This window comes from Crotalus tigris, unplaced genomic scaffold, assembly GCF_016545835.1.
Source record: "Crotalus tigris isolate CLP2741 ecotype Arizona unplaced genomic scaffold, ASM1654583v1 scf7180000017601.7605149639:7615979, whole genome shotgun sequence".
Classification (NCBI taxonomy): Eukaryota; Metazoa; Chordata; class Lepidosauria; order Squamata; family Viperidae; genus Crotalus; species Crotalus tigris.
Window position 1 is genome coordinate 5,616,484 of NW_024096505.1, and position 24,765 is coordinate 5,641,248.

General features: G+C 39.1%; 2 protein-coding genes across 2 annotated transcripts in view; one reads left to right on the plus strand and one right to left on the minus strand.

Annotated features, from left to right (window-relative positions):
• Positions 1-534: 534 nt before the first annotated feature.
• LOC120296691 (5-beta-cholestane-3-alpha,7-alpha-diol 12-alpha-hydroxylase-like) lies at positions 535-19,691 on the plus strand. Its single transcript, XM_039318593.1, has 2 exons — positions 535-2,501; positions 19,367-19,691. The coding sequence occupies exons 1-2, from the start codon at positions 1,328-1,330 to the stop codon at positions 19,396-19,398; spliced, it is 1,206 nt and encodes a 401-aa protein (XP_039174527.1). The 5' UTR covers positions 535-1,327; the 3' UTR covers positions 19,399-19,691.
• Positions 19,692-24,308: 4,617 nt separating this feature from the next.
• Positions 24,309-24,765, minus strand: part of SMIM11A (small integral membrane protein 11A) — a 54,506-nt gene continuing 54,049 nt past the window's right edge. The window contains exon 5 of the transcript XR_005553564.1: positions 24,309-24,760. The gene's annotated coding sequence lies outside the window, so the exon portion shown is untranslated. The remainder of the gene's footprint in view (positions 24,761-24,765) is intronic.

Below are 24,765 nucleotides of genomic sequence, written 5' to 3' on the forward strand. Positions count from 1 at the left end.
TCAAAATTGGGTCCTTTCCAACTGGCATGTATTTATGACTGTTGCTGAGTACTGTGGGAAGAATCCAGAGAAAGAAATATTTTGGAAAATATTAAAGAGGCAGAATATATTTCCCCAAAATATTTTAAAGGCAGAAACCAACTGCCCCCCAAGTCTCTCTGCCCCAAACAGAAACCAGGTCGGCAGAAATGCAGATGTGATAATCTTGTCTGAAAGATTGGAGTCAGGAAACTGGGATTAAGAAGAAAGATCCCTAGAATCAAAAATTCCTCACACCAAAAATCCAACAGCCATCAACCACAGCCCCAGGGAAGCAAGATATGACCTCTGGGACATAATAGGATTAACCCACCACCATCAGAATATCAGAAAGGCACACTCAGACTCAGATCAAAGTTCATGCCTCAGGAACAACTACAAACAAAAGCTCAAGAAGGTATAAAACCCACTCCCTACTACTTCATGTGCTCTTTTTTCTTCCAGAGCCATCTTTCTGTCTAGCTCTCTTCTTCAATAAACTGCAATCTTCTTTCTAAAGCAGTTACCATGTTGTTTATTCCTGGCTTGAACTGAACCCTGAAGGAGACTTTTCCTTCAACAATTTGGCATCCCAGATAGGACTCCAAGCTAACATCTCCAGTGGACTGTCTCATAAGTCCCATTTGTGGACGGGTTTCCCAGACCCTGGCCATGTGGAGCGAGGGTAGTAAAAGGGAGTTTTGAGTTTGAGCTCAAGGACTGCTTTGGAAAGAAGGTGGGTACCTCTAAATTTTAACTTTTAAAGCGCAGGGGAGCAAAGGAAATGTCTGTATGTCTCTGTGAGAATGAGAAGACCCTTTTTCCATCACAGTTGGATTTTGCTCCTTCCGGCTTTTCCTAACTGCAGAAAGGATTTTTTTAAATGACAGACCCTGGAAAGCATGGGGGTTTGGCCAGAGCACAGAACCTTTTGTTAGGGAAAAGGGAGAGGCTGTGTCTTCTGCATGCTTTTTTCTCTCTCTCTCTCTGAAAACCACTGTCCTTCGGCTCATGGGTTCCCTCCAAATATTCATTACATTCTCAAATGTAAAATAAACACAGGCACACATCCTGCCCAACTTGCTTCCTGCTTGCTAACGATTTCTCTGGAATTTTCTGATGGAAACCCAATTCAAGGACTGAGGTTGGTTTCCTGTCTTCCTTTTTTTCTCCATTGCAAGGGTTAACTGCAATTCCTGGCTTGTTTGATCAGTCAAAACTCCTCCCTGGCTCACAAAATGCCTACTTTTCTCCAAAGAACCTGTTTGTTAAAAAGGCTGCTTGCACTGAACTTCAGACACTCTTCAAGATGTCCTTCTGGGTGGCAGTTGTGGTTCCCTTGATGGTCAGTCTTTTGGGGGCCCTCTACCTGATAGGCTTCTTCCGCCGAAGACAACCCAATGAACCCCCTTTGGATATAGGACTCATTCCCTGGCTCGGACATGCATTGCACTTCCGAAATGACAGTATGGATTTCCTGCAAAGCATGCAGAAGAAACATGGAGACATCTTCACCATCTTGATTGCAGGACAGTACTTCACCTTCTTGATGGACCCGTTGTCTTTTGATGGCATCATCAGGGAAGCCCGAAGCAAACTGGACTTTATGTCATATGCAGCTGAGCTGGTCCTCAGGGTGTTTCGATTTGAGGCCTCCCATGACACTCACAAGATCATCGAAGTCTGCAGTGCAAAACATCTGAAGGGAGAGGGCCTGGTGGTGATGACCCAACCTATGATGGACACTTTACAGGCTGTCTTATTCCAGTGGCAAGAAACCTCCAAAGAGGATCCAAAGTCCTGGAAAGAAGACGGCTTGTACCACTTCTGTTACAACACGGTCTTCCGAGCTGCATATCTGGCTTTGTATGGTACTGAAACAACTAAAGGTGAAAACCAGAAAGAAAAGGCGAAACGAAAAGACCAGCATCACACTGAAGAGTTGTACGTTGAATTTTGCAAATATGACAAGCTCTTCCCACGCCTATCGTACGCCTTGTTGACCCCGTGGGAGTGGGTCCAAGTGAAGAACCTCTGGAACTATTTCTGGAAGGTGCTTTCAGTGAAGAACATCTACCAGAAGGAAAACACCAGCCGGTGGATCAGTGACCAGGATCAACAGCTGGCCGAAAGTGGGATTTCAGAAGAGATGAGAGACTGGTACATGTTCCTGCTCCTTTATCTTGCTCTTAGTAGCCTCAGTCCAGTTTCCTTCTGGCTTCTGGAGTACCTGATGAAGCATCCCAAAGCCATGGAAGAGGTCAAGAAGGAGATCCTGGAGGTGGTGAAGAAGTCAGGCCAAGAGGTGACCTCCCATGAGAAGCCCTTGAACATCACCAAGGAGATGCTAAACCAAACGCCTATCCTGGACAGCGCTTTGGAAGAGACGTTGAGATTGGTATCGACATCGTTTTTGATCCGGGTGGTTTTACAAGATATGGATTTGAAGCTCCACAACGGGAAGACATACCTGCTGCGTAAAGGTGATAAAATCGGCCTCTTCCCTTACCTCTCGGTCCACATGGACCCTGAAATCCATCCGGATCCCCAGGTCTTCAAATATGACCATTTCCTCAGCCAAAATGGCAACAAAAAGGAATTTTTTAAGAATGGCGAAAAGGTGAAATATTTCACCATGCCTTTTGGAGCTGGGACTTCCATGTGTCCCGGCCGCTACTTTGCTACCAAAGAAATCAAGCTTTTCACCTTCCTGAAGCTGGCTTGTTTTGATCTGGAACTGATCAATCAGAAGGAGGAGATCCCTTCCATCAGCAAGACCCGCTATGGGTTTAGTGTGATACATCCCATGAATGATGTCCAATTTAGGTACCGATGCCGGTGCTAAAGCCCAAGGCTGTGTTCCTCACACAATGGTCTAAAATAATAATCTCTATGTAATTGAATCATTCCCTCTCTCTCCCTCTCTTCCCCCCCTCTCTGTCTCTGTGTTTGAACGTGTGCATGTGTGTGTGTTTATGTGCTAACCCTTCCTTTCATTTTCACACTTAGCTTGCACAGGATAATCTAGGATAATCAGGGACATGTCACTAGTATATTAATTTATCTATGTTATGGAATCAGACTCTCTGTGTGTATGATTGTGTGTGTGTGTTTCTGTGTGTGTTTCTTTCTGTGTGTGTGTGTTAACTCCTTCTTTTCATTTGCATACAATCTAGGATAATCAGGGATATCTCACCAGTGAACTATAACATTATGGAAACACTCTGTGTATGTGTGCATGTGTGTGTGTTAACCCTTTTCTTTATTTGTGCACACTTAGCTTGCACATGATAATCTAGGATAACCAGAAGTATGTCACATTTCAATTTTCCAAACTTGTTGATCTGAGGTTCCTAGTGAAATGGGCTAAGGGGCTTTTGAAGAGACAGAGGAATTCCAGATAAGGGATTTTTCCTTTGTGGGTAGCAAAACTGCAGCTAGTCCTCAACTCAGGACCACAATTGACCCCAAAATCTCTGTTGCTAAGTGAGACATATATTATGTGAATTTTGCCCCATTTTATAACTCTTCTTGCCACACTTGTTAAGTGAATCACTGCAGTTGATTAGTTAGTAACCTGCTTGTTAAGTGAATCTGGCTTCACCATTGGCTTTGCTTGTCTGAAGGTCACAAACAAGGTCTGCGCCCTTGTTTTTATCAGATATGGACAGAGGAAACATGAAGAAAAGTGAAATTTGGCTATGGCAAACATTGACCAAAGTGTCATTTTTGCTGAGCTAGTAAAAACATGGCAATGATAGAGATTGCAAAAAAATATTTCCAATGAAAAGCTAAGTAAATAAAAAGGAAATAAATACCCACCCCTTTACAGTTTGTTTTTAAAAGCCATGCTCAAGGGCAGCCAAAAAGCTTTCTAAATCACTGGAGGTTTTAAAGAAGAGATTGGACAGCCATTTGTCCAGAGTGGAATATAGATTCATGCTTGAGCAGTGGGTTGGACTAGATGACCCCCAAGGTCCCTTCCAACTCTATTATTCTGCATTCTGTTTGTGTGGTTGCTAGGAGATGAGCCCTATTTGAGGGGACAGAATCAAATCATCAATTCTAGCTTTATATGGGCAGTCCTCAATTTACAACCACAAATGAGCCCCAAATTTCCATTGCTTAGTGAGATGGTTGTTAAGTAAGTTTTGCCCCATTGGGGATGCTGCAACAGTTGTAAGTATGAAAAACGGTCACAAGTGACTTTTTTTCAGCACCATTGTAACTTTGAACAGTCCCTAATCAAGCAGTCCTAAGTCGAGGACTACCTATACTTATTGTTTCTGCTTCACCATTGTAATAATTATTCTTTTTTCCATCAGACCCCCAAGGTACCCAAATTCACTTTCAAACAGAAATTCGTTTTACCTGAATTATCTGGGTCAGGTACATGGTTGTCATGGAAGCCATGAGCTCCTGAGAAGCACCGGAGGATTCGCCGAGTGACGGCAGGTTGAAATCCCCCAGTACCATAAGCCTGGGGAATTCCACCGGCAACCCGGCTACCCCCTCCAGCAGCTCAGGCAGGGCTGTTGTCACATAGCTGGGAGGCAGGTATGTCAGCAACAAGCCCAACTGAACCCTTGAATCCAACCTCAAGAGAAGGGACTCACACCCAACAATCTCTGGGGCCGGGATCCTGTGAGGTCTCAAGGATTCTCGGACAAGAATCGCCACTCCCCCATCCGTTCCCTGGAATCGCGGTTGGTGCATTATCTGAAACCCATCTGGGCACATCTCTGAGAGAGGAACACCTCCCTCTTGGCCCAGCCAGGTCTCAGTGATACATGCCAGGTCGGCCTCCTCATCCAGTATCAGGTCCCGGATGAGGGGAGCTTTATTAATAACCGACCTGGCATTAAGAAGCAGCAACCTGAGGCCAGGGTCCTGAACACCCCCCTCTCCAGGTATTGGAGAAGAGTCCAAGGGGCCGGAACAGGTAATCGCTTTAACACAGAGAGTCCTTGTTCCCCGAAGATGGCCCACCCCTTGGTTCCCGCCATATCTACCTCTCCCTACGATAACTGGGATGTTTCGGCCCACATCCACCCCTGAAAACTCCCCACCCACCCCGTAGGTCTCCCTCCCACCATCCCCCCCTCCCGGCAGTCCACATCTCACATTCATATCGAGCCGGGAAGTACATCCGCCCCCCCCCACTTCTGTTTACACACTCAGCAGAGGGGGCAACAGTTCTCCTTCCCAGCTCCATCACTCACACCCGTACACACCCTAATACAATAAAAACTAAAAGAAAAAGAAAAACAGTCAGTCATACTGTCAGCATACGCTGGCTGAGGGATTCTGGGAGTCGGAGACCACAAGTCACAAAAGGGCCACGTTTGAAAACCCCTGTATTAACACCACTGCAACAGCCAGGCTGGGACATCTCTTTCGGCTGTGCTCTTCTCCCTTCTGCAGCTGCTGGAGGCCATCCAGGAGCCGAGGGCTTGGGTATGTGTTAAACTACACATACCCAATTCCAGCAGCCTTTCCTTATATGCTTTAGCCTCCAATCCCCTAATCATCTTTTTTGCTCTTCTCTGTACTCTTTCTAGATTCTCAACATCTTTTTTACATTGTGGTGACCAAAACTGGATGCAGTATTTCAAGCGTGGCCTTATCAAGGCATTGTAAAGTGGTAATAATATTTCACGTGATCTTGATTCTATCCCTCTGTTAATGCAGCCCAGCACTGTGTTGGCCTTTTTGGCAGCTGCAGCACACTGCTGGCTCATATTTAAGTGATTGTCCACTAGGACTCTGAGGTCCCTTACTATTGAACAAGGTACCCCCCTATACCAGTGGTTCTCAACCTGTGGGTCGGGACCCCATTTGGGGTCAAACGACCGTTTCACGGGAGTCGCCAAACACTGCAGTCTGCCATTTTTTTCCCCTTTTCCTTAGCTGTGCTACTCCCTTTTATTCTGTTGGCTTTTGAAAGCCAATAGAATAGACTCTCTTGAATAGAGTCTAATTCTATTGGCTTTCAAAAGCCAATAGGAATTGTCCAGGCTGTCTCTGCCCTGCTGAGCCCACCAAAAGTCCCATTCTGCAAACGGTGCTGCACCAGTTGAGTAGTCCTCAACTTACGACTGGTTGAGTAGTCCTCAACTTACGACCGGTTGGGGGTCGCGGCATTAAAAAGGTTGAGAACCACTGCCCTATACTAGACCTGTACATTTGGTTTTTATTGCCTAAATGTAGAACCTTACTTTTTTCACCATTGAATTTCATTTTGTTAGATAGCGCTCAGTGTTCAACTCTGTCCAGATCCTTCTATATCCTAAGCCTGTCTTCTGGAGTGTTGGCTATTCCTGCCAGCTTGGTGTCATCTGCAAATTTGATGATTTCCCCATCTATCCCCTTGTCCAAATCATTGATGAAGATGTTGAAGAGCACTGGGCCCAGAACAGAGCCCTGGGGCACCCCACTACACATTTCCCTCCATGTAGATGCGGTTCCATTGAGGACCATACGCTGAGGGGCGGCACCATACGCTGAGGGGCGGCGTATGCGCAGGGACGGCACCATGCATGCGCAGTGCTCCCGGGCAGGGAAAGTCCTCAACTTACAACCAGTTGGGTAGTCCTCAACTTACGAACGGTTGGGGGTCGCGGCATTAAAAAGGTTGAGAACCACTGATGTAGATGCTGTTCCATTGAGGATCACACGCTAAGTACAGCCGGTCAGCCAGCTATGGATCCATCTGGTGGTGATGCTGTGTAACCCACATTTTTTCTATCTTATCAAGTAGCAGGTTGTGATCTACTTTATCAAATGCCTTACTGAAGTTCAAGTAAATTATGTCCACAGCATTCCTCTGATCCACTAATTTTGTCACTTGGTCAAAGAATGCAATAAGATTTGTCTGGCATGATCTGTTTTTGACAAACCCATGTTGGCTTTAAGCAATGCCTCTAGGTGTTTGCTGATTCATTGTTTGATCATCTTTTCCAAAATCTTCCCACGTATTGAGGTCAGGCTGATAGGTCTGTAATTTCCTGGGTCCATTTTTTTTCCTTTTTTGAAGATGGGAACTACATCAGCTCTTTTCCAGTCCTCCGGTAGTTTCCTAGTGCTCCAGGATTTTTAAAAAATATAGTTCAATGGTTCTGAGATCACACCTGCCAGTTCCTTGAGAACCTTGGGGTGTAATCCATCTGGTCCCAGTGATTTGAACTCGTCTGGGCTGGACAAGTGCTCACTTACCATTTTCTTGCCTATCTTAACTTGCGTTTCTATTCTGTTTTTTTATGGCACTATTTTTGGTAGGTTGGTCTGTTTTTTCCCTTTGTGTAAAGACAGATGCTATATATCATCAGCAATCTGCTCAAATTATTATTAATGGGGGATTGACAGAGACTTTTAATATTGAAAAGGGTACAAGACAAGGTTGTCCATTATCTCCTTTGTTATTTGTGTTGACAATGGAGATTTTGTTAATTCAAATTCGAGAGTCTACATTACTTAAGGGAATAAAAATAAATAACAATGATTATAGATTGAGAGCTTTTGCAGATGATTTGGTTTTAACTTTACAACAACCGATTCAATCGGTTAGTTATCTATTGGAACTTATAACTCAATATGGAAAAGTTTCTGGTTTTAAAGTTAATAACAATAAGACTAAGATATTATCTAAGAATATGACTGAGAAGGATAATGAAACTTTAGTTAGACTTACAGGTTTTCAGATAGTGAAGAAGGTAAAATATTTGGGAGTGTTTATAACTGCTTCTAATGGAAAATTATATAAGAATAATTATGGAGTATTATGGACAAAACTACCAAAGGATTTAAATGATTGGAAAAAATTGCAATTGTCGTTGTTGGGGAGAATATCAGCTGTTAAAATGAATGTTCTACCAAAGTTTCTCTTTTTGTTTCAAATGATACCTATTTTAAAAAAAGATGCTAATTTGGATGAGTGGCAGAAGGATATCAATACATTCATATGGTCTGGGAAGAAACCAAGGGTGAAGTTTAAGATTTTGCAAGATGCTCATGAAAGAGGAGGGCTTGAAGCATCTAATTTGAAATTATATTATGATGCATCCGCATTAACTTTGATAAGCAATTGGCTTAATTTAACAAATAAGAATATTCTTTCTCTCGAAGGGTGGGATTTATTATATGGTTGGCATGCATATTTAATTTTTAATAAGAAAGTTGATTGGGCTTTTAGATCACATATTTTAAGAAGTGCCCTCCTTCGAGTTTGGAAGAAGTATTATTATAGGTTAAATTATAAAATACCTATTGGGGGATTCCTGGACATGCAATAGAGGGGATATTGAAGGGGATGAATTTTGGAAAAATTTCATATAAAGAATTATTTGTATGGTCAGGTAATGACTGGCAATTAAAGTCTTTGGAGGTATTAAGACAAGAGAATATCTTACAGTCATGGTTTCAATATTCATAAATAGTGGACAGGTGGACTTTAGACAAGAAAGTGGGGATAACATTAGGAGATGAAAATCTGATAATACAGATTAAAGATCAGAACAAGGCTCATATACAAAGAATTTATAATATCTTAATAGAATTGGATTCGGAAACGGAATTGGTTAAAGATTGTATGGTGAAATGGGCTCAGAATATTCAGGAACCAATCCCATTGGATTTATGGGAGACAATTTGGATTAAAAATGTTAAATTTACACAGGCTCAAAATTTAAGAGAAAACTTTTATAAAATGTTTTATAGGTGGCATTTGGATCCTAAAAAGTTATCTTGTATGTATCCTAGTTTACAGCCCAAATGTTGGAGATGTGGTAGTTCTGATGCAACTTATTTTCATATTTGGTGGACTTGTAAAAATATTAAGGCTTTTTGGATTATGATTTGGTGGAACATTCAAAATATTTTTAATAGGAAGATAAAGTTTACTCCTCAACTATTTTTATTAGGGATTTTTGAGGATTTTGATGTTAAAGAAACTATTTTAATGTTGAATTTAATTACAGCGGCAAGGTTATTGATTGGTCAATATTGGAAGAAAGATTCGTTGCCTACATTAGAAGAATGGATATTTAAAGTTTCTAATTTGGCAGAAATGGCTAAAATTTCTGCTTATTTAAAGGATCATACACAAGAAAGATATATTATGGTATGGAGAAGATGGATAGATTATATTCAGATTAAATATGGAAATGAAAAGTTCCATTTATTTTATGATTAAAAAATAAGTTATTATTAATAATAAGGTTTAAAGGGAATTAAGGGTTAAGCATGATATTAATTGTTGCACAAATTGTTAAACTTGTTTAGCATATGATTGATATATTTGTTAACTTAATTAGATTATGTTTAATGTTTGTTATACCCTGTATTTGGTTCCGGGAAGTGGGGGGGTGGGGGGTAGGGGTGGGTGGGTTATTGGGTTTATTATGTAATTATTAATAAAACTTTTTAATTAAAAAAAAAGACAGATGCAAAAAACAAGTTAAATAGTTCTGCTTTCTCCCTGTTGCTTTATCCACATTCCCCTCAAACCTTTAAGAAATTGATCAGGTCAATAATATAATTGACAATTATATAAAATAATGTAACTATATGCCAATTTCTGCAGTTCAAATCTATCATTTTTTGTACATCAGGTTTCTTCAATTGTCAGGGCAAATAATAGATCTGTTCTTGAATGCTATCAATTTCCTTTATCAAATGTGCATTTACACATGCAAAAATTGAGGTAGTCACTTTTGCTCTCCCAGCCAAATGAGCAACCAGAAAAGCTCAAAACGTTGTTTTCTTTTTCTTTGTTATTCAATTTCCCATTTCCCCTTCCTCCTTTTTTCTTTTTCTCTTTACACTTTACAATTTCATTTTTTCTTTTTCATATTTTTCTTAACTTGTATTAGTTTTTTTATATTTGTACTTTAAAACTTTAATGAAAATTATTATAAAAGTTCAAAATAGTGGGGAAAAAAAATACACCTTTTTCCTCAGTGTTTCTCTCTAGAAAAGACTCTCCCCATAAATGTCCTTGTGGTAGTTTAAGCACTCATCAGTGGTGCAAGATGAATGGAAGGTGCTGAAACTCTAAAAAGTAAAACAACATTTTGCATACCAAATTTCCTGGATTTACTTCATCACTTCTTGAGTAATTCAGAAGATTCTGATCTGAAACTCTAAGCTAGGAATGTTTTGTATATGCAAATTTTAATGCAGCTTTAATTATATGTTGCAATAGAATAATACAGTTTCAATATATAGGTCAGAAGATTTCTTCCTTCATATTTCTGTGGCTCTCTGTTGCTACAGTCACCTGTGCAGAAAGCCTGCTACATTTGCTTGCATAAATCTTATACATTTCTTAAATATTAGATAGCAAGAAGTCTTATATTAATCTTATTATCTGAAAGTAAAGTAATAAATTATAAAATGTCCAGAAGCAATTCAACTCAAGAGCCACCTAGAGAACACTAAAGAAGACTTTTAAAGGTATTAGTTGCTTGATAAATCATCTGATGTCAAACTGCTCTCCTGCTATTTAGCCTAATTTTATGTATTTTATGATGGCCAGTCTTCTCAAAGAAGTTTCTTCTGTTTGGATCATTCTACACTTTCACAATGCAGAATGAAGTAATGTGGTAATCTATGGCCTCAGGTTGCACCTCTAAGAAGGTGAGGGACAGGTGTGCCTTTTTCAATTTTTTGAAAGCTACTTACTTACTCAAGTGATCTCAGCATCATTCAGGACTTCAGCAGATATGGTAGTGGCTGTCACTGTGTGACAGATTTCCCTTTTGAATTGGAGTTGTATTGTTGTGCGAGGGTGGCACAATTGACACAGAAAAATAAGAGTGAAGGCTTTTATGCTTTTTTACTATGTAGAGTGACAATATTTACTATAGGTATTTGCAACGGTGTATGCAACACAATACTACTATTCATCTGATGCCAAGCTTTCTCCTAAATCTCCTCCCAGAGATTATTCTCCTCTAGCTCTCCTGCTTTCTTTTCATTCGCCCTCCCCTTGTGTCCTGAGCCTGCAGAAGCAGGCTCGGGACAATGCTATGGTCCCAGACCAGACTGAGAGGCGCCAGCTGTGAGCGCATGCACAAGGCGCGAAAGCACGCCATTAACTGTTGCTTTTTTGCCCAGGGATCCGGTCACTAGATAAGAGGCCTGCGAGCCTCATTGTTGTTGGTTGGAGTGAGCAGAAGGTGAAATAAAGAGCTATTGGTTCTACCATGTGTGCTCTTTATTCACCATCGAACGGACTTAACACCCCCCATCTCCCTTTTCCATTTCTGGAATGAAAATGAAAAGAAAAGAATGAACTGGAATTCATTGCTGTGTGCTCACCACAGCTTGATTTTCTCCTGGATCTGCTCAGCCAAACACCTTACTGTTTCTGTCTTGGGGAAGAACCTCTTTCAGGTCTTCTCTTCCTCAGAGACGAGGGCTTCTCCACCCACATCCAATCTTCTCCTTGGTCTTGAGTGAAGCCACTGTCTGCAAACAACCAAATCCCTCCTTCCCATTCAAGTGAAGGTCTCTGAGTCTTCATTTCCCCAGGGATGCCATCCATAGACCTTTTTTCTTCTTTCCCAACCAAGAACCGATAACTGCTCCACGCACTCAATTCCTCTCTTCCACTTTTCTCTCCAGCCATTCGTTCACTTTGTTTTGTACATATTATCCTCCCTGCCTCCCTCCCTCCCTCTCTCTCCCTCTCTCTGTCCCTCTCCCTCCAGTCTCCCTCCAGTTTTCAAGTTAAACCAGCAGCTAGTAACTCAGCAACAACAGAGGTGGCTGTCCCTCCAGGGCTGTAAACTCCACTATCTGCCACTACATTCCAGCCTCGACTAATGGGACAAGCTGCCTCAATAACTCAACATACCAGCCCTGGCTGGCAGCCAGGTCAGCTCATCAGGCCTCATGACAGTGCATCTGTTCTTCAGGGCCAGAATTGAGCTTCTTTTTCTCCCTTTAACCCACTCCATTGGCTGGCTAATGCTAGCAGAATAGCAACCAGGCTAGGCTATTAAAACCCATATGCTACAGTGGGAGTGTTTACTGAGGAAGCAGAGTCATTCAAGTTGTGGCATAACAATCTGTGATTATTATGCAAATATAATCATCCTGTAGCAAGTGCACACGTGCTTCCCAAACATGCCCTCTCATAGAGTCTATTGTCTAAGGAAGGAAACCAAAAGCAGTTCCATTTGCACAAGTCATAGAGTTACAGAGCAGGAAGAGACTCCAAGACAACCTAAGGCAATTACTTGCCCTGAGGCAATGGCTATTTTAACTGCTTCCAATATATCATCTATCTGATCTTGGCGATTTCATGAGAAATATTTGCACTTGGTACTTCAATAAACAGGAAACAGCTTTTTGATGATCTCGGATCAGCTTCTTCAGAAAAAAATGTGGCTTAGCAGGCCAGGACTGTTTGCATATTTATCAAGGGGCAGATGATTTGGGGATTATATGACTAAATCAATCCAAGACATCAGACTATATCATAGAATGAAGACTCTTTGTAAACACAGAGAAGCGCTCTAAAGGATAGGGGAAACAACAACACGTATGCTTTGAACCTACTGAGTAATTTTGCCACAATCTTATGCATGTTTATTGGGGCATCCATTATTAGAAGAAACACATTTGTCTATACAGGTGGTCTTTGAGTTACAGCCATTCATTTAATGATCATTCAAAGTTACCACAGCACTGAAAAATGTGACTTGTGACCACTTTTCATACTTTGCAGCATCTCCATGGTCACATGATCAAAATCCAGATGTTTGGCAACTGGCATGTATATATGAGAGTTGCAGTATCCTGGGGATCACTTTTTGTGACTGTCTGACAAGCAAAGTCAAAGGGGAAGCCAGATTCACTTAACAACTATGATATCAATTTAACAATTGTGGCAAGAAAGGTCATAAAATGAGGCAAAAATGATTTAAGAACTGTCTTGCTTAACAATGGAAATTTAGACCTCAGTTGTGGTTGTAAAGTCGAGGACTACCTGTACAAACTTTCACTGTATATTCAAAACACAAATCTTTGAAGTTCTCCCTCCCCTTGATATTGATTGTATGTGTCTCCTTCTCCAATAATTTTAGAAAAAAAAGTTCTTTTAAACTAAATTTCAGAGAACAGAATTCTAGTAGGGTTGTTGTCTCATTACCTTTATATTTTATTTTTCCTAGTAAATTCCTTTTTACATCTATAAATTTGGCATTATTAGTTTTACAAGGGAATAACTTATTAAAACCTTTACCATGTGCAGTGGTATCTACACCAAATGATTCCAAAAGGACACATTTGCAAATGCAGCACTATACACCTGTATCTCAACATCTGATACAAGTATAAAAGTTCCACACACTGCACGTGGTATCATTTCATACCCACACTTACAGCTAATTCCTTTTATAGATGCTCTTGCCCATATGCAAGACTGGTTACACAGCAATCCTTTGTGTTTCCAGATTGGCCCAACGTATGCTAATGAAAGCAACTTTCTTTATTTTTCTACTGAAGGGGGAGGTTCCAGGTAGAAGACTTCAGAACACATCCAAACACACACCCATTGGGCAGATCAGGGAATATTAGAAGTTCAATCTGACCAATGGCAGCCTACTATAATTACATTTTATTTGGGAACCCGGGAAGAATGTTTTTAAATTATCCATCCTCCTGCTTTGAATCTGCATAGCCCAAGTAGACAGATATCCCAGAACAACAATTTGATTGTCACCATTGAACTTCTCATAATGTTTGCAGCCACAGATTGCTGTTGAGTGTTTCTAAACTGCACAGTAATGTTAGAAAAACATTATGAAGTCCAACATGATTAACTAAAGATTGAGACAAGACTAATCACAGACAAAAACTACTGGACAATAAAATAAAGTAAGCACATAAAGAAAGAACAAAAACTGCCTGTTCTGGTGCCCATGCTCCTGAGTGGTGCCAAGATAAACCAGTCAGTAATTCACCCAAATGGAAATATAATTCCCACTGTGCAGTGTTGAAGGATCAATGAGAAAATTTCTGAAATCGTTGCAAGTATGTGAGGATTTTGTGTTGTTCAACACTGGGCACGAGGAAAATCTGGTATCCCCAAAACAACAGACAAAGCTTTGAAAAGTAATTAATTTATTAAAGAAGTGAAACAAATTAAAACAAAATACATGTGAGGAATTAGAATGTTTCATGGATGTTACTACAGCAGGGAGAATCATCTATAAAATATAATAAACAGAAATCAGCAAGATCCAACAACAATAAAGTTTGAATTTCTGAGTCAGATTGGATAGAAAACTGTATCTATATTATTTTTTCGAAAAGTGAGTATTTGAGTAGATTTGGGAAAAAATAACAAAGTCAGATGGTACAATTTTTGAGAAAAGGGAATGTATGTAACTTAAACATAAAACAGAGACTGCTCCTAAGAGTAAGAGAACTATTTGATGTAAATTTCAGAAGGGTTTATGGAGAGGTTTATTAGCTTATAAAAAAGAAGTAGGAATACTTTTCTTTATCTAACGGGCCTGGCTGTCATAGAAATTGGCATAGCTTCTGAGGGGAAAAGAAGCAGAGAGATCCGGAAGAAGGAACTCAGCTGAAGAGCAGTCAAGAGGATCACCTTTGCTAAACACCAAGAATCCCTCTTCCCCTTCAAATGCTGGAATAAGTAAGGATCTTTCTCTCAATTTACAAAGCAGTTAGTAAATCAAAAAATAAAACTAAGAGGACCTGTCCAGATTTTGGAAATTGTTGATAGGGCTATCCATCAGAGAGAGAGATGATAGGAAAGCAGAAAGAAGAAGAAGAAAGAAAAAAGGAAAAGGGAAAACCTCACTTCTCCTTCCTGAGCTGAAGAGAGACGAGCAAAAAGACTTCTCAGAATACACGGCTGCTTGCAAATTAATAAATTGTAATGAGAGACCGATTTTTACCAAAGTTTTTTTCAGGAGTAAACAGATATGGCTGCATCGGGAAGCCTTGATATATTTGAACTGACAGATTATTCAACTATTTAAAGATTTTCGAAGTACAGAAGTTGTGACTATGTACTAAGTTACTTATAAAACCAACTTTACGGCCATTCGGTGTAAAAAAGAAGTTTCAAGTCAACGTAGAGAACACTTAGTGACTACTTTTATGGCTTTTGCTTTCAGCAAAGTCTGTAAAGAATTAAAGTATTAAAAGTAGAGCTCACAAAAAAGGAGCTTGCAGAAACCCAAAGCTATGCTTTTGCTAATGGAGGAGCTTCTCCTGTGCCTTTGCCAAACTGAAATTGGATCTTTTCTTTCAACTGCTACTATTTTTAACAAAATACTGTATGTGGACAGGTTTAGTGCATCAAATGAAAAACAATACTAATCTTTTATAAGGCAGAACAGAAGGAAAAAAGTGTGGAAAAAAATGAGGATGGAGGGAAAAAGTGATTCGTAAGGGCTAGTATTTTATGAGATCCTTCTCATAAAGAGAAATCTGATGAAAATGGTCTTTCAACAGGATTGCTAGGTTGGCTAATGTCCATATCATTTTCCTCTGAGCTGATGAAATGGTTGCCACCTACTGACAGTGGAAGTTTGTTGTACATTTCTCCCCATAACATTGCAAGCTGAAATTCAAACCAGGGCCAAGGTAAAGCTTTTCCACAATTGGAAACTAGATCTGTCAGTCACAAAATAATAATCCTCTTCTCTCCTGCTACCCAGCCTAGCATTTTCTTTATACAGGAAGCTGTGGGAGGGGAAACCTCAGTATTTACTGTCACATATTTTTCTCTCACTGATTCACTCCCATGCTTGTTGCGAGACCCTTGTATTTGTAAGGTATTGTAAACTGTCTTCTGAAGTGGGCAATACAATCATACACCTTTCACAATGTAGATGATCAGATGAAGCTGCTCTCCAGTTAATGAACTGCTGATAATTTCTGCATGAATTGATAACTTTTAAAATCATTACGATGCTTTGATTGTTCAAAAAAGTTCATGACAATTTGGAAAATCACTTTGAAACTATATAAGCATGCAAATCAATGTTTGGTCAATATTTGTGATATCTTGGCAATTCTCCTACAAAAAAAATAAATAAAACCCAAAGCCTTCTATCACTCAGCATTACCAAACGTTTCATAGCCATAATTCCACCTAATTCACATAATTCAACTAAGGATTATGACTTACTGTACATGTTGATATCATGAGCAAAAAATGAATTATATAGAAAAAAGTGCCAACAATTTCTTGTTCTTATGTGACCTTCCTCTATGCACCTTCTACATTAATATCTGGCTAGCCATTGTGCAAAATGAAATTTTGGACTTGCTGACTTCTCTCAAAAACATTTTTTAAATTTTTATATGATACTGCTTTATCTTTGGCTTTCAGTATTTTGTTTTAAACCAAATGAGTCATTTCCATTAACAAATGTAATTTATTTTCCCATATGATCATTAATAAAAACAAAAAAATTATATTGTTGGTAAAATCTAGTCTCTACCACTTTAGAATATCAGCTACAAGTCTGCATATTTTCCCAAATTCTACGGTTCTTTCTCTGAAGAAAAAAAAAACCTGCCATTGTGATTTAGTGGCAAATTATAGCAATGAGTCGTTTATTTTTTTCTTTACAAAGCCAATGTCATTTCAAATTTAATTAAAATGATAATTTTGTTATTTTTTCCAAAGTGGATCCATTAGGATGATGGGAATTTTTTGCTATCTGAAATGTTCAGATGTATTGGATTAGTTTTCTTGGTTATAATAATCAAGCCAGGAAGGAATGATCTGGCACTGGACAGATTATAAGGTCCTTCCACAGGAAAATTCCATTCAAGTTTCAAAGCAGCTCTCCACCTCTATATTCCTACAGTGTTGGAAAGCTGAGCTCAGTTGTTTCCATTTTAGATATAGTGTGATTGAAACTGCTGGGAATCTAGGGTTGGTTGACTGATTTTTAGATACTATGGCTATTCCCCAGCTGAATAAATTCCTACATCGCTCCTTACACTGACTTCCAGAGCCATTATACCTTGGGCATTATACCTTCCAGCTTTTTCATGCAGGGCTGTTTATCTATGATGGTCAGATCTCTGTGATTGTTTGGACAATAGAGTCAACTATAATAGTGACTGACCAGTAGTGATGATGAGGCTATATTGTGAATTGGAAAAGAGTTAGCTTCTTGCTGCCATTTATAGAGCAATACTACCTCATGCTTTTCAACTGCTATTGAGACTGCTTCTGCACTCAGGTTTGGTGTTCTTCTGGAAGCTTGATAAGCCCAAGTTTAAAAACAGCTTGGACAGCATCTGACAGATAAAGTGGCAGAGAGAAGGTGCAGGTGCAACCTCTAACACCACTTCTCATAGCTATCTTTCATGCTCTTTAGAATAGCAAAGCAATAGCATTTAGACTTATATACCACTTCACAGTGCTTTACCACTCCCTCTAAGCCAGTGGTTCTCAACCTGTGGGTTGGGACCCCATTTGGGGTCGAACGACCATTTCACGGGGGTCGCCAAACAAGGCTGTCCGCCATTTTTCCCCCTTTTCTTTGGCCACGCCCCTGGCACCTGGTGATGTATAAGTGGTTGGGGGTCACCACAACATGGGGAACTGTATTATGGGGTCGCGTCATTAGAAAGGTTGAGAACCACTGCTCTAAGCAGTTTATAGAGTCAGCATGTTGCCCCCAACAATCTGGGTCCTCATTTTATCAACCTTAGAAGGATGGAAGGCTGAGTCAACCATGAGCTGGTAAGATTCGATCTGCCAAACTGCTGGCAATCGGTAGTCAGCTGAATTAGCTTGCAATGCTGCATTCTAACCTCTGAGCCATCACGGCTCTTTCAGAAGGACACTAAACTTATGTAAGAAAAATCTATAGGTTTAGCATTTCTGAAAAGTTTTGAGTTTAGATAGTTCCAAATAGCAGCTGACCTATAGTGAGGATTGTAGCACAATGAAGTAGAAAAGAAAGAACTAGTTAAAATGTACACATACACACACACAGAGAGAGAGAGAGAGAGAGAGAGAGAGAGAGAGAGAGAGAGAGAGAGAGAGAGAGAGAGAGAGAGAGAGAGAGAGAGAGAGAGAGAGAGACCAATACACACACCGTTTTTGTTCAGGCTGCTAACTATATGGGCTGATGATCCGAATATCTCAGCTTGGAGACATAGCAAGACCTTCTTCTCGCCCTCCCTCTGTTACTTACCTCCCCTATCCTACTGCTCCTCAGACTGGGAAAGATGGTGACTAAAAAAGGGGCTAGTTCTGACAGAGGGTTAAATGGTGGGTACTAGCTGTCTCTTAAAACTCTTTCCAGTTACAACAGCGCTATCATTGTTGGAACAGCCTGTTTGGCATACATGGTGATGTACCTTGCTAGAAACCAGGAGGCTGTGAGTTCTAGTCCCGCCATAGGCATAAAACCTATCTCAGGTCAGTCACTCTCTTTCAGCCTTTGAAAGAAAGCAATGAAAAACCATTTTTGAAATTTTCCCAGGAAAACTGCAGGGACTTATCCTGGCAATTACCAGGAGTTAATACTGACTCAAAGGCTCCAAAAGAAAAAAGAAAAGTCACTGTTTGGTAGTTTTACTGCAGCTTGATGACATTGAGAAGGTTTCAGTTGGGAATGGGATCATCAAAATCTTTTGCTTTTCTGCCAGCTCACAGATGGAAAGCAATTTAACTGGGACATGGAGAGTTGCTCTGGATGAGATCAATACACGTGGGAGATTGCCTTTTAGTTTTTGCTAACCTACTTATTGAAATGTATGACAAATATGTTTTGTATTATGCTAGCCTAGCCAAGACATTTTTTTGGTATTATGACTTGACCCTGATGGAGTTCACTTTGTGCTCTCTTCTGAATAGGAAAGTCTCTAATTGGCTAATGTCTCCTTGACAGCACAGGAGGATGTTTGCATCTATTCTTCAGTACTTTTAATATTTTAACTCAGTGTTCCCCAACCTAGGAATGTTCAAATTTAGACTTCATATCCCATCAGTCTCAACTAGCATAGCCAAAGGAATGGGGATGATGAAATTTGGTACAACACGAGGAGAACAGCAAATTGAGAAGGACAGTAGTACACTATAATGTATCATACAGAGATCTCAATCAGCATTCCATATTTCAACCTTGCTTTAATGAGATGGTATCACCTATTCAATGCAGGTGCCTGCCAACTTATTTCATGTGACTGTCAATATCAATACAATTATTGCTGTAGGTCTTTTTAGCCTTGGCTGCTATATTATTTAGTTTTTAGTTAGGATATAGTATTCATTTAGTTGCTGTGTACCAACTACTCCTAATGTTGTGTTGAAATTTTTTTTTTTCTCTTCTAGGCAAATATCTCAAACCATCTGAACAATTTTGAATGCCTGTTCACCCCACTCTATGTGGTAACAATAAAACAAATGTTGCTGCTTTCTAGCATTTATATTTCAGATTTTATTTGTCTATAATCAGTGAAGTATAATAGAATATTTTTTTTAGATTACATTGTGACATTATAGCTAGCCTAGTAAATCAATGGGTACAGCTCATTTTGGAATTTTCTTTAAAGTTCAAGATATCTACTTTTGCTGTTTCTCTTTTTGGTGGTTTTTTTTTTTTTTTTTTTTTTTGCTATTTTTGACCTGTAAATTTGGAATAATGGGAATATAATTTGAACATATCTGAAGGCAACAGACTGAAGAAAGATAACATCCCCACCTTCTAGAATTAGCATGTGGTTGCAAACACTCATCTTCTTTCAGCCAATCCCATTTCATGGAATGTTAACATTTTGTTTAGCGCAGGAACTTACAGAAGCATTGAGACTTAAAAATATTTGTTCCTATGGAAAAAAAGCAATGTTCTTATGGCATAAAAGACTTGCTTATTCCAGCATTAAGTACAGACATTGTGTTTTGTCCATTGTTCTGCAGAGTATCTGATCTACCATTGTATATTGTCAGACTGGGTCTTATTACTCTTCTCAATGCGAGATAACAGATTTGAATTACAGCCATAATTATAGATGTAATTAGAGAGATTAGATTCCATTCTCACAGCTCCTTTCTTGCTGAATGAGCTACAAGATTCAATTCATTAATTGTTGTATATGATGAGGTCATACTAAAAGGAATATGCGAGATCTCTGATGATCAGTTTCTTCCGAGTTGTATCTAACTGCCTCTCCAATTAGCCTTCCAAATGCACTGGACTTCCCATCCCACAGTCTCCATCAAACATGCCCAAAGGGATGGTTAGAGACACAAGGTGATTTTTGTTGCTGTTTTTGGTCTTCTGCAGGTAACAGCAAGTTTAAATAATGGGAGTAATATGGAGAGAAGTGTTAACCCTTTTCCCAGGGACTTGATCACAATCCATTTCTTCATCTATTTACTAACTGCTTGCTTTTCTACCTTTAAAAAGTATTAAAAATTCAGTCACAGATCTCCATAACATTTGCAATGATAACTTTCAGCTATTCCTTATTATCCCCAGATAACTAATATTTAATGACATTTTTGTTCCAGTCTATTTTCCAAGTATATTTTGGAAAATTATATTTTTAATATATATATATTATTTTTATTTGACCATTAAAATAATGGGTCATTTCATAGTTCCAGACTACAAAAATCGTTAACAACTGCTTTTTGCAATAAAGAGATATTCTGCGCATTTTTGCACTTTTTATGAAGCCAACAAGAATGGGCTCAGTTGAAAGATTTTTACTTTTTATTTTTTGTATATGTTTTTCTACAAAGGCGCACACATAAATTTGTTTATCCCACTGAATGGCTTCCTGATGTTTTTCAAACCCTTGCTTTGTGTTCCTATTACCTAGGGTTAGAGTAAGGGCAAAATCAACTTCAGTTTGCCAAATATCCCAATCAACATGTTTTTCACTTAAGTTTCACCCCTCCACTGTCAGCCCTTCAAGGAACCCAGACAAGAAACCCAAATTTTTGTTGTAAAGTTACCATTAACAGAATCTTGCAGGTCTAAAGCATTTCTACCCTCCCTTGCTTTTACTTTCCAGAAAACTGGGGAAGGTCTCTTCTGAGATGCTTTCTCCACCCTCATACCTTCTGGAGGTTGAGATATCTCTTGTCAGATGATTGCTAGGCTGTGGCTCTTTCTCCCAAAGTTATTCTCACAGTCCATGTACTCCTCAGGAAAGCTAGCTATCAAGGAAACCAGTGATTCAAACTGTTGGCAATTTCAGAGAGCTGTTTTCTTAGTCTTTGCTGAGGACTAAGTGAAACAGGTCAATCCTGGATCTGCTGAATCCTGAGTTTCACAGAACTCAGTAGTTTCCCCTCCCTGGAGTGCACTGAATGAATTTGAGTGATGGGACTATATGACTGTAAATGGTATGGATGTTTTTGAGAAAGAATGAATCCAGGTGTTTGTTCGAGGGAGGGAAGAGATCAAAATTATTTGGCAATGCTGATCTCTCACTAGGAAACCACCTGCTCTTTATACAGACAATTTAAAGGGGGGGGGAGGATAAAATTTAGGGGTGTCCCCTCACTTCTCCAGATATCGGCCTTTGCAGGCATACCATTTTTATTTGCTTCCCCATAATTAATGTGGCCTTGAAGTAAAAAGAAAAACAATATTTTTCATTCCTGGTTTAGAGGATCTGGATTTCTTGCGTTTGTGTCAATATTATTTAGCAGTGACTTAGTTTAAACAATCATTGGGAGTGTCTTTTAAATATTTCTGGTCAATGTATTAGGTGTGATTTATCTATGTTTATTCTAAGATTAACACATATTTTGGTAGATACCTGTTTTCTTTCTACAAAGACTGATCTCTGTGCATATCTGTGCATATGTACATGTGGTCATTCATAGCTTCATTTGAAACACAGGCATACTTATTGATCAGCTGAACCAATGGGATGTCTCTTAAACCAGAACTCATATTCATATTATGCTTTATATACATAATGAAAGAAGTTTGCAGACATTGTTCCATAAGTTCAGTAACCTGTGAAATAAATCGGAGAAGCATGTCTAAGAGCACTCAGTAAACTCATGGCTGATGTGAGATTTGAAACTGGAGCTTCAAGAATGCATTCTTTCCATGTGACTTACATATATGGAGACAACCAGGCAGTATTTCTTGTACTTAAAACAAACAAACAAATACCTCTATCAGGAAGACGCCTAAATGATTAACTGATCAAAGAGATGTTTGAAGAGTCAGTTCTAGGTGTCATGGTTTTAAAATGTGTTCACTCAAAATAAATTTGCAATGGCTATAATCCAGGACAAAGTGACCCAGCTTCCAATTGGTCACAGTAATTCTGAGAAACAGAGATGTCCTTGTGCATAGCTGTGGCTGACTTGGTAGTATTGTTCTTGAAATAATTATGAGAGAGACAGTCACTTCCACCATAAACATGACCATGGATGTCTCATATAAACAGTTTCCCCACAACAACTGCTAAAGGCAGCATCCTTTCAAACAGAGGTATGCTAATTCATAAACATTTCCCAAAGTGTTACTATTTATGTACGTATACCTTTGACTTAGTTTGTCTGTTTATATAGGTATACCTTTGGCTTAGTTTGTCTCTGATGGCATAATCTAATTATTTAACCCACAATCTGCAATTTGAGACTGACTTTGAACTAAACACTTCCTGAGTGAACCCATTGTCCTAATTTTTGGACAGGCTTAATCTTTGCCAATCCCAGTTTTTATAACCTCTTTTTTTGATTAAGCATTCTGAAAAACTCAAACACTTATATACAGTTTGTAAAGTTGTAGACAGTTGTAGATTTTAGATTATTCTTTCATAGAGCAACTCTTCTTTTTATGAATATGACAGAATGAAACAATGTCATTGTGTAATATGATCTGCCAGACATACAGCATATGCTGTACTGTACTGTATGGCTGAGAAGCATGGAAAATAACTGGGGTAAAATAGATAAAAGCTTTCACACAGACAGGGACTCTCTCACCCTGAAGGAAATTAAAATGGGCTAAGGAACTGGTAGCAGAGTTGAAGAGATGGAGAAGATGGCTGGTAAACTAAGTGGGATTTAGATAGTTTGAGCTTTTGCAGTTCTGGGATAGATGAATCTATTGCATGATTCTAAGTGAATAAAGGTCACAAAGATGGCAGATTATCTGGAGGAGAAAGGAGAAATGGATCCAAAGAAAATATTAGCATTCTGCTAGCCATGCAAGATTGTCAGCTAAGTTTATCTGAAGCCCTTGATTAACTCCAAAGGGATCCTGGTTATAACTACACAAGAGACAATAATATCAACACACTGAAATCAGAAGAAGTACTACTTTGCAGGAAAGTAAATAGACAATAACTGAATGGCAAAGCAGTTACAATTATTTCCTGCTTTTATTATCTCCCAACCAAGTCAGCAGAGGAATCCAGAGTTATTTATTTGTTTTGGCTGCATAATGCTTACAGAGCTATCTAAATGCAAGTGTCAAAGTCTCAGAGAAACAACTCTTTAAATCTTACATTGTTACAAATAAAGAAAAAAAATGTAAATTGGTCCTTAAGATGGTTTTTGTTTGATGTGATCTCGTCTATATGTAACTCAATCAGATGCTGAACATGTTATATATGACTAGTGTTCTCCATTCTGATGCCTTCAGATATGTAAAAATTTTAATTTCATGCATAGCTAATCAGCACAGAATCCTATATATTTACGAGGGCAATTCAGAAATAAACATCTTTGGTTATCAGTGACAGACACTTGCAGATACAGAACTTTTGTTATACACATTAGAAAACTACAACATTATATTACTTTTTGACATAATCGCCATTCAAATTGAGGCACTTGTCATAATGTCTTACACGGTTTGAAATTCCTTAGCAGTAGTTGCTCAGTGCCAAATTTGGGCTATTGGGGGTGGGTGATCAAAAACATCCCAATGGAACTGCTTCAAAAGTTCTTGAGTGCATCTAGTGGTGTGCAGGCGAGCATTGTCGTGAAGCAACACCCCACTGGAAGTCAGCATGCCCCGACACTTGTTATGGATGGCTCATCTGAGTTTTCATAACTTTTCACAGTATACTTCTGAATTGATGGCCAATCCATGTTCCATGAACTTCACTAACAGTACTCCTTTGGCATCTTCAGATTTGGCGGGATTTTCTATGGCACCACTTCCGGTGTGGTGTTAGTTCACGATAATGCTAAGGAATTTCAAACCTTGTAAGACGTTATGACAAGTGCCTTAATTTGAATGGCGATTATGTCGAAAAGTAATGTAATGTTGTAGTTTTCTACATGTGTATAATAAAAGTTCTGTATCTGCGAGTGTCTGTCATTGATAACCAAATGGGGATTTATTTCTGAATTGCCCTCGTAGAAATGTCAGGTTGTAGAAGGGGGTTAATCTGATCTTCTCATTTACCCTTACCCATGGCCAGTGAAGAGTTTATACATTAAACAGTTGTGCAAATCTGGTTTTTGAAAAATATAAACGGACTGAAAGTAAAGCGAGAGGTATAATTCTATTCCAGCTCATCAAACTTTTGTTACATACATATTCTGAACCTGTATGAAAAACCAGTATGATATTTAAGCCTAAGGCATTTATTAATGCTATAACATTAAACTACCAGTTTCTTATTATTTACATTGGTCCTCTAGTTTTTTTTCTATTCAATGCTGCTAGTTGTTTGTAATTTCCTCCTGGTTGTTTTAGAAAATATGGAGATGGAAGTTTATGTAGACCTCCTTGAGCTCCTGGA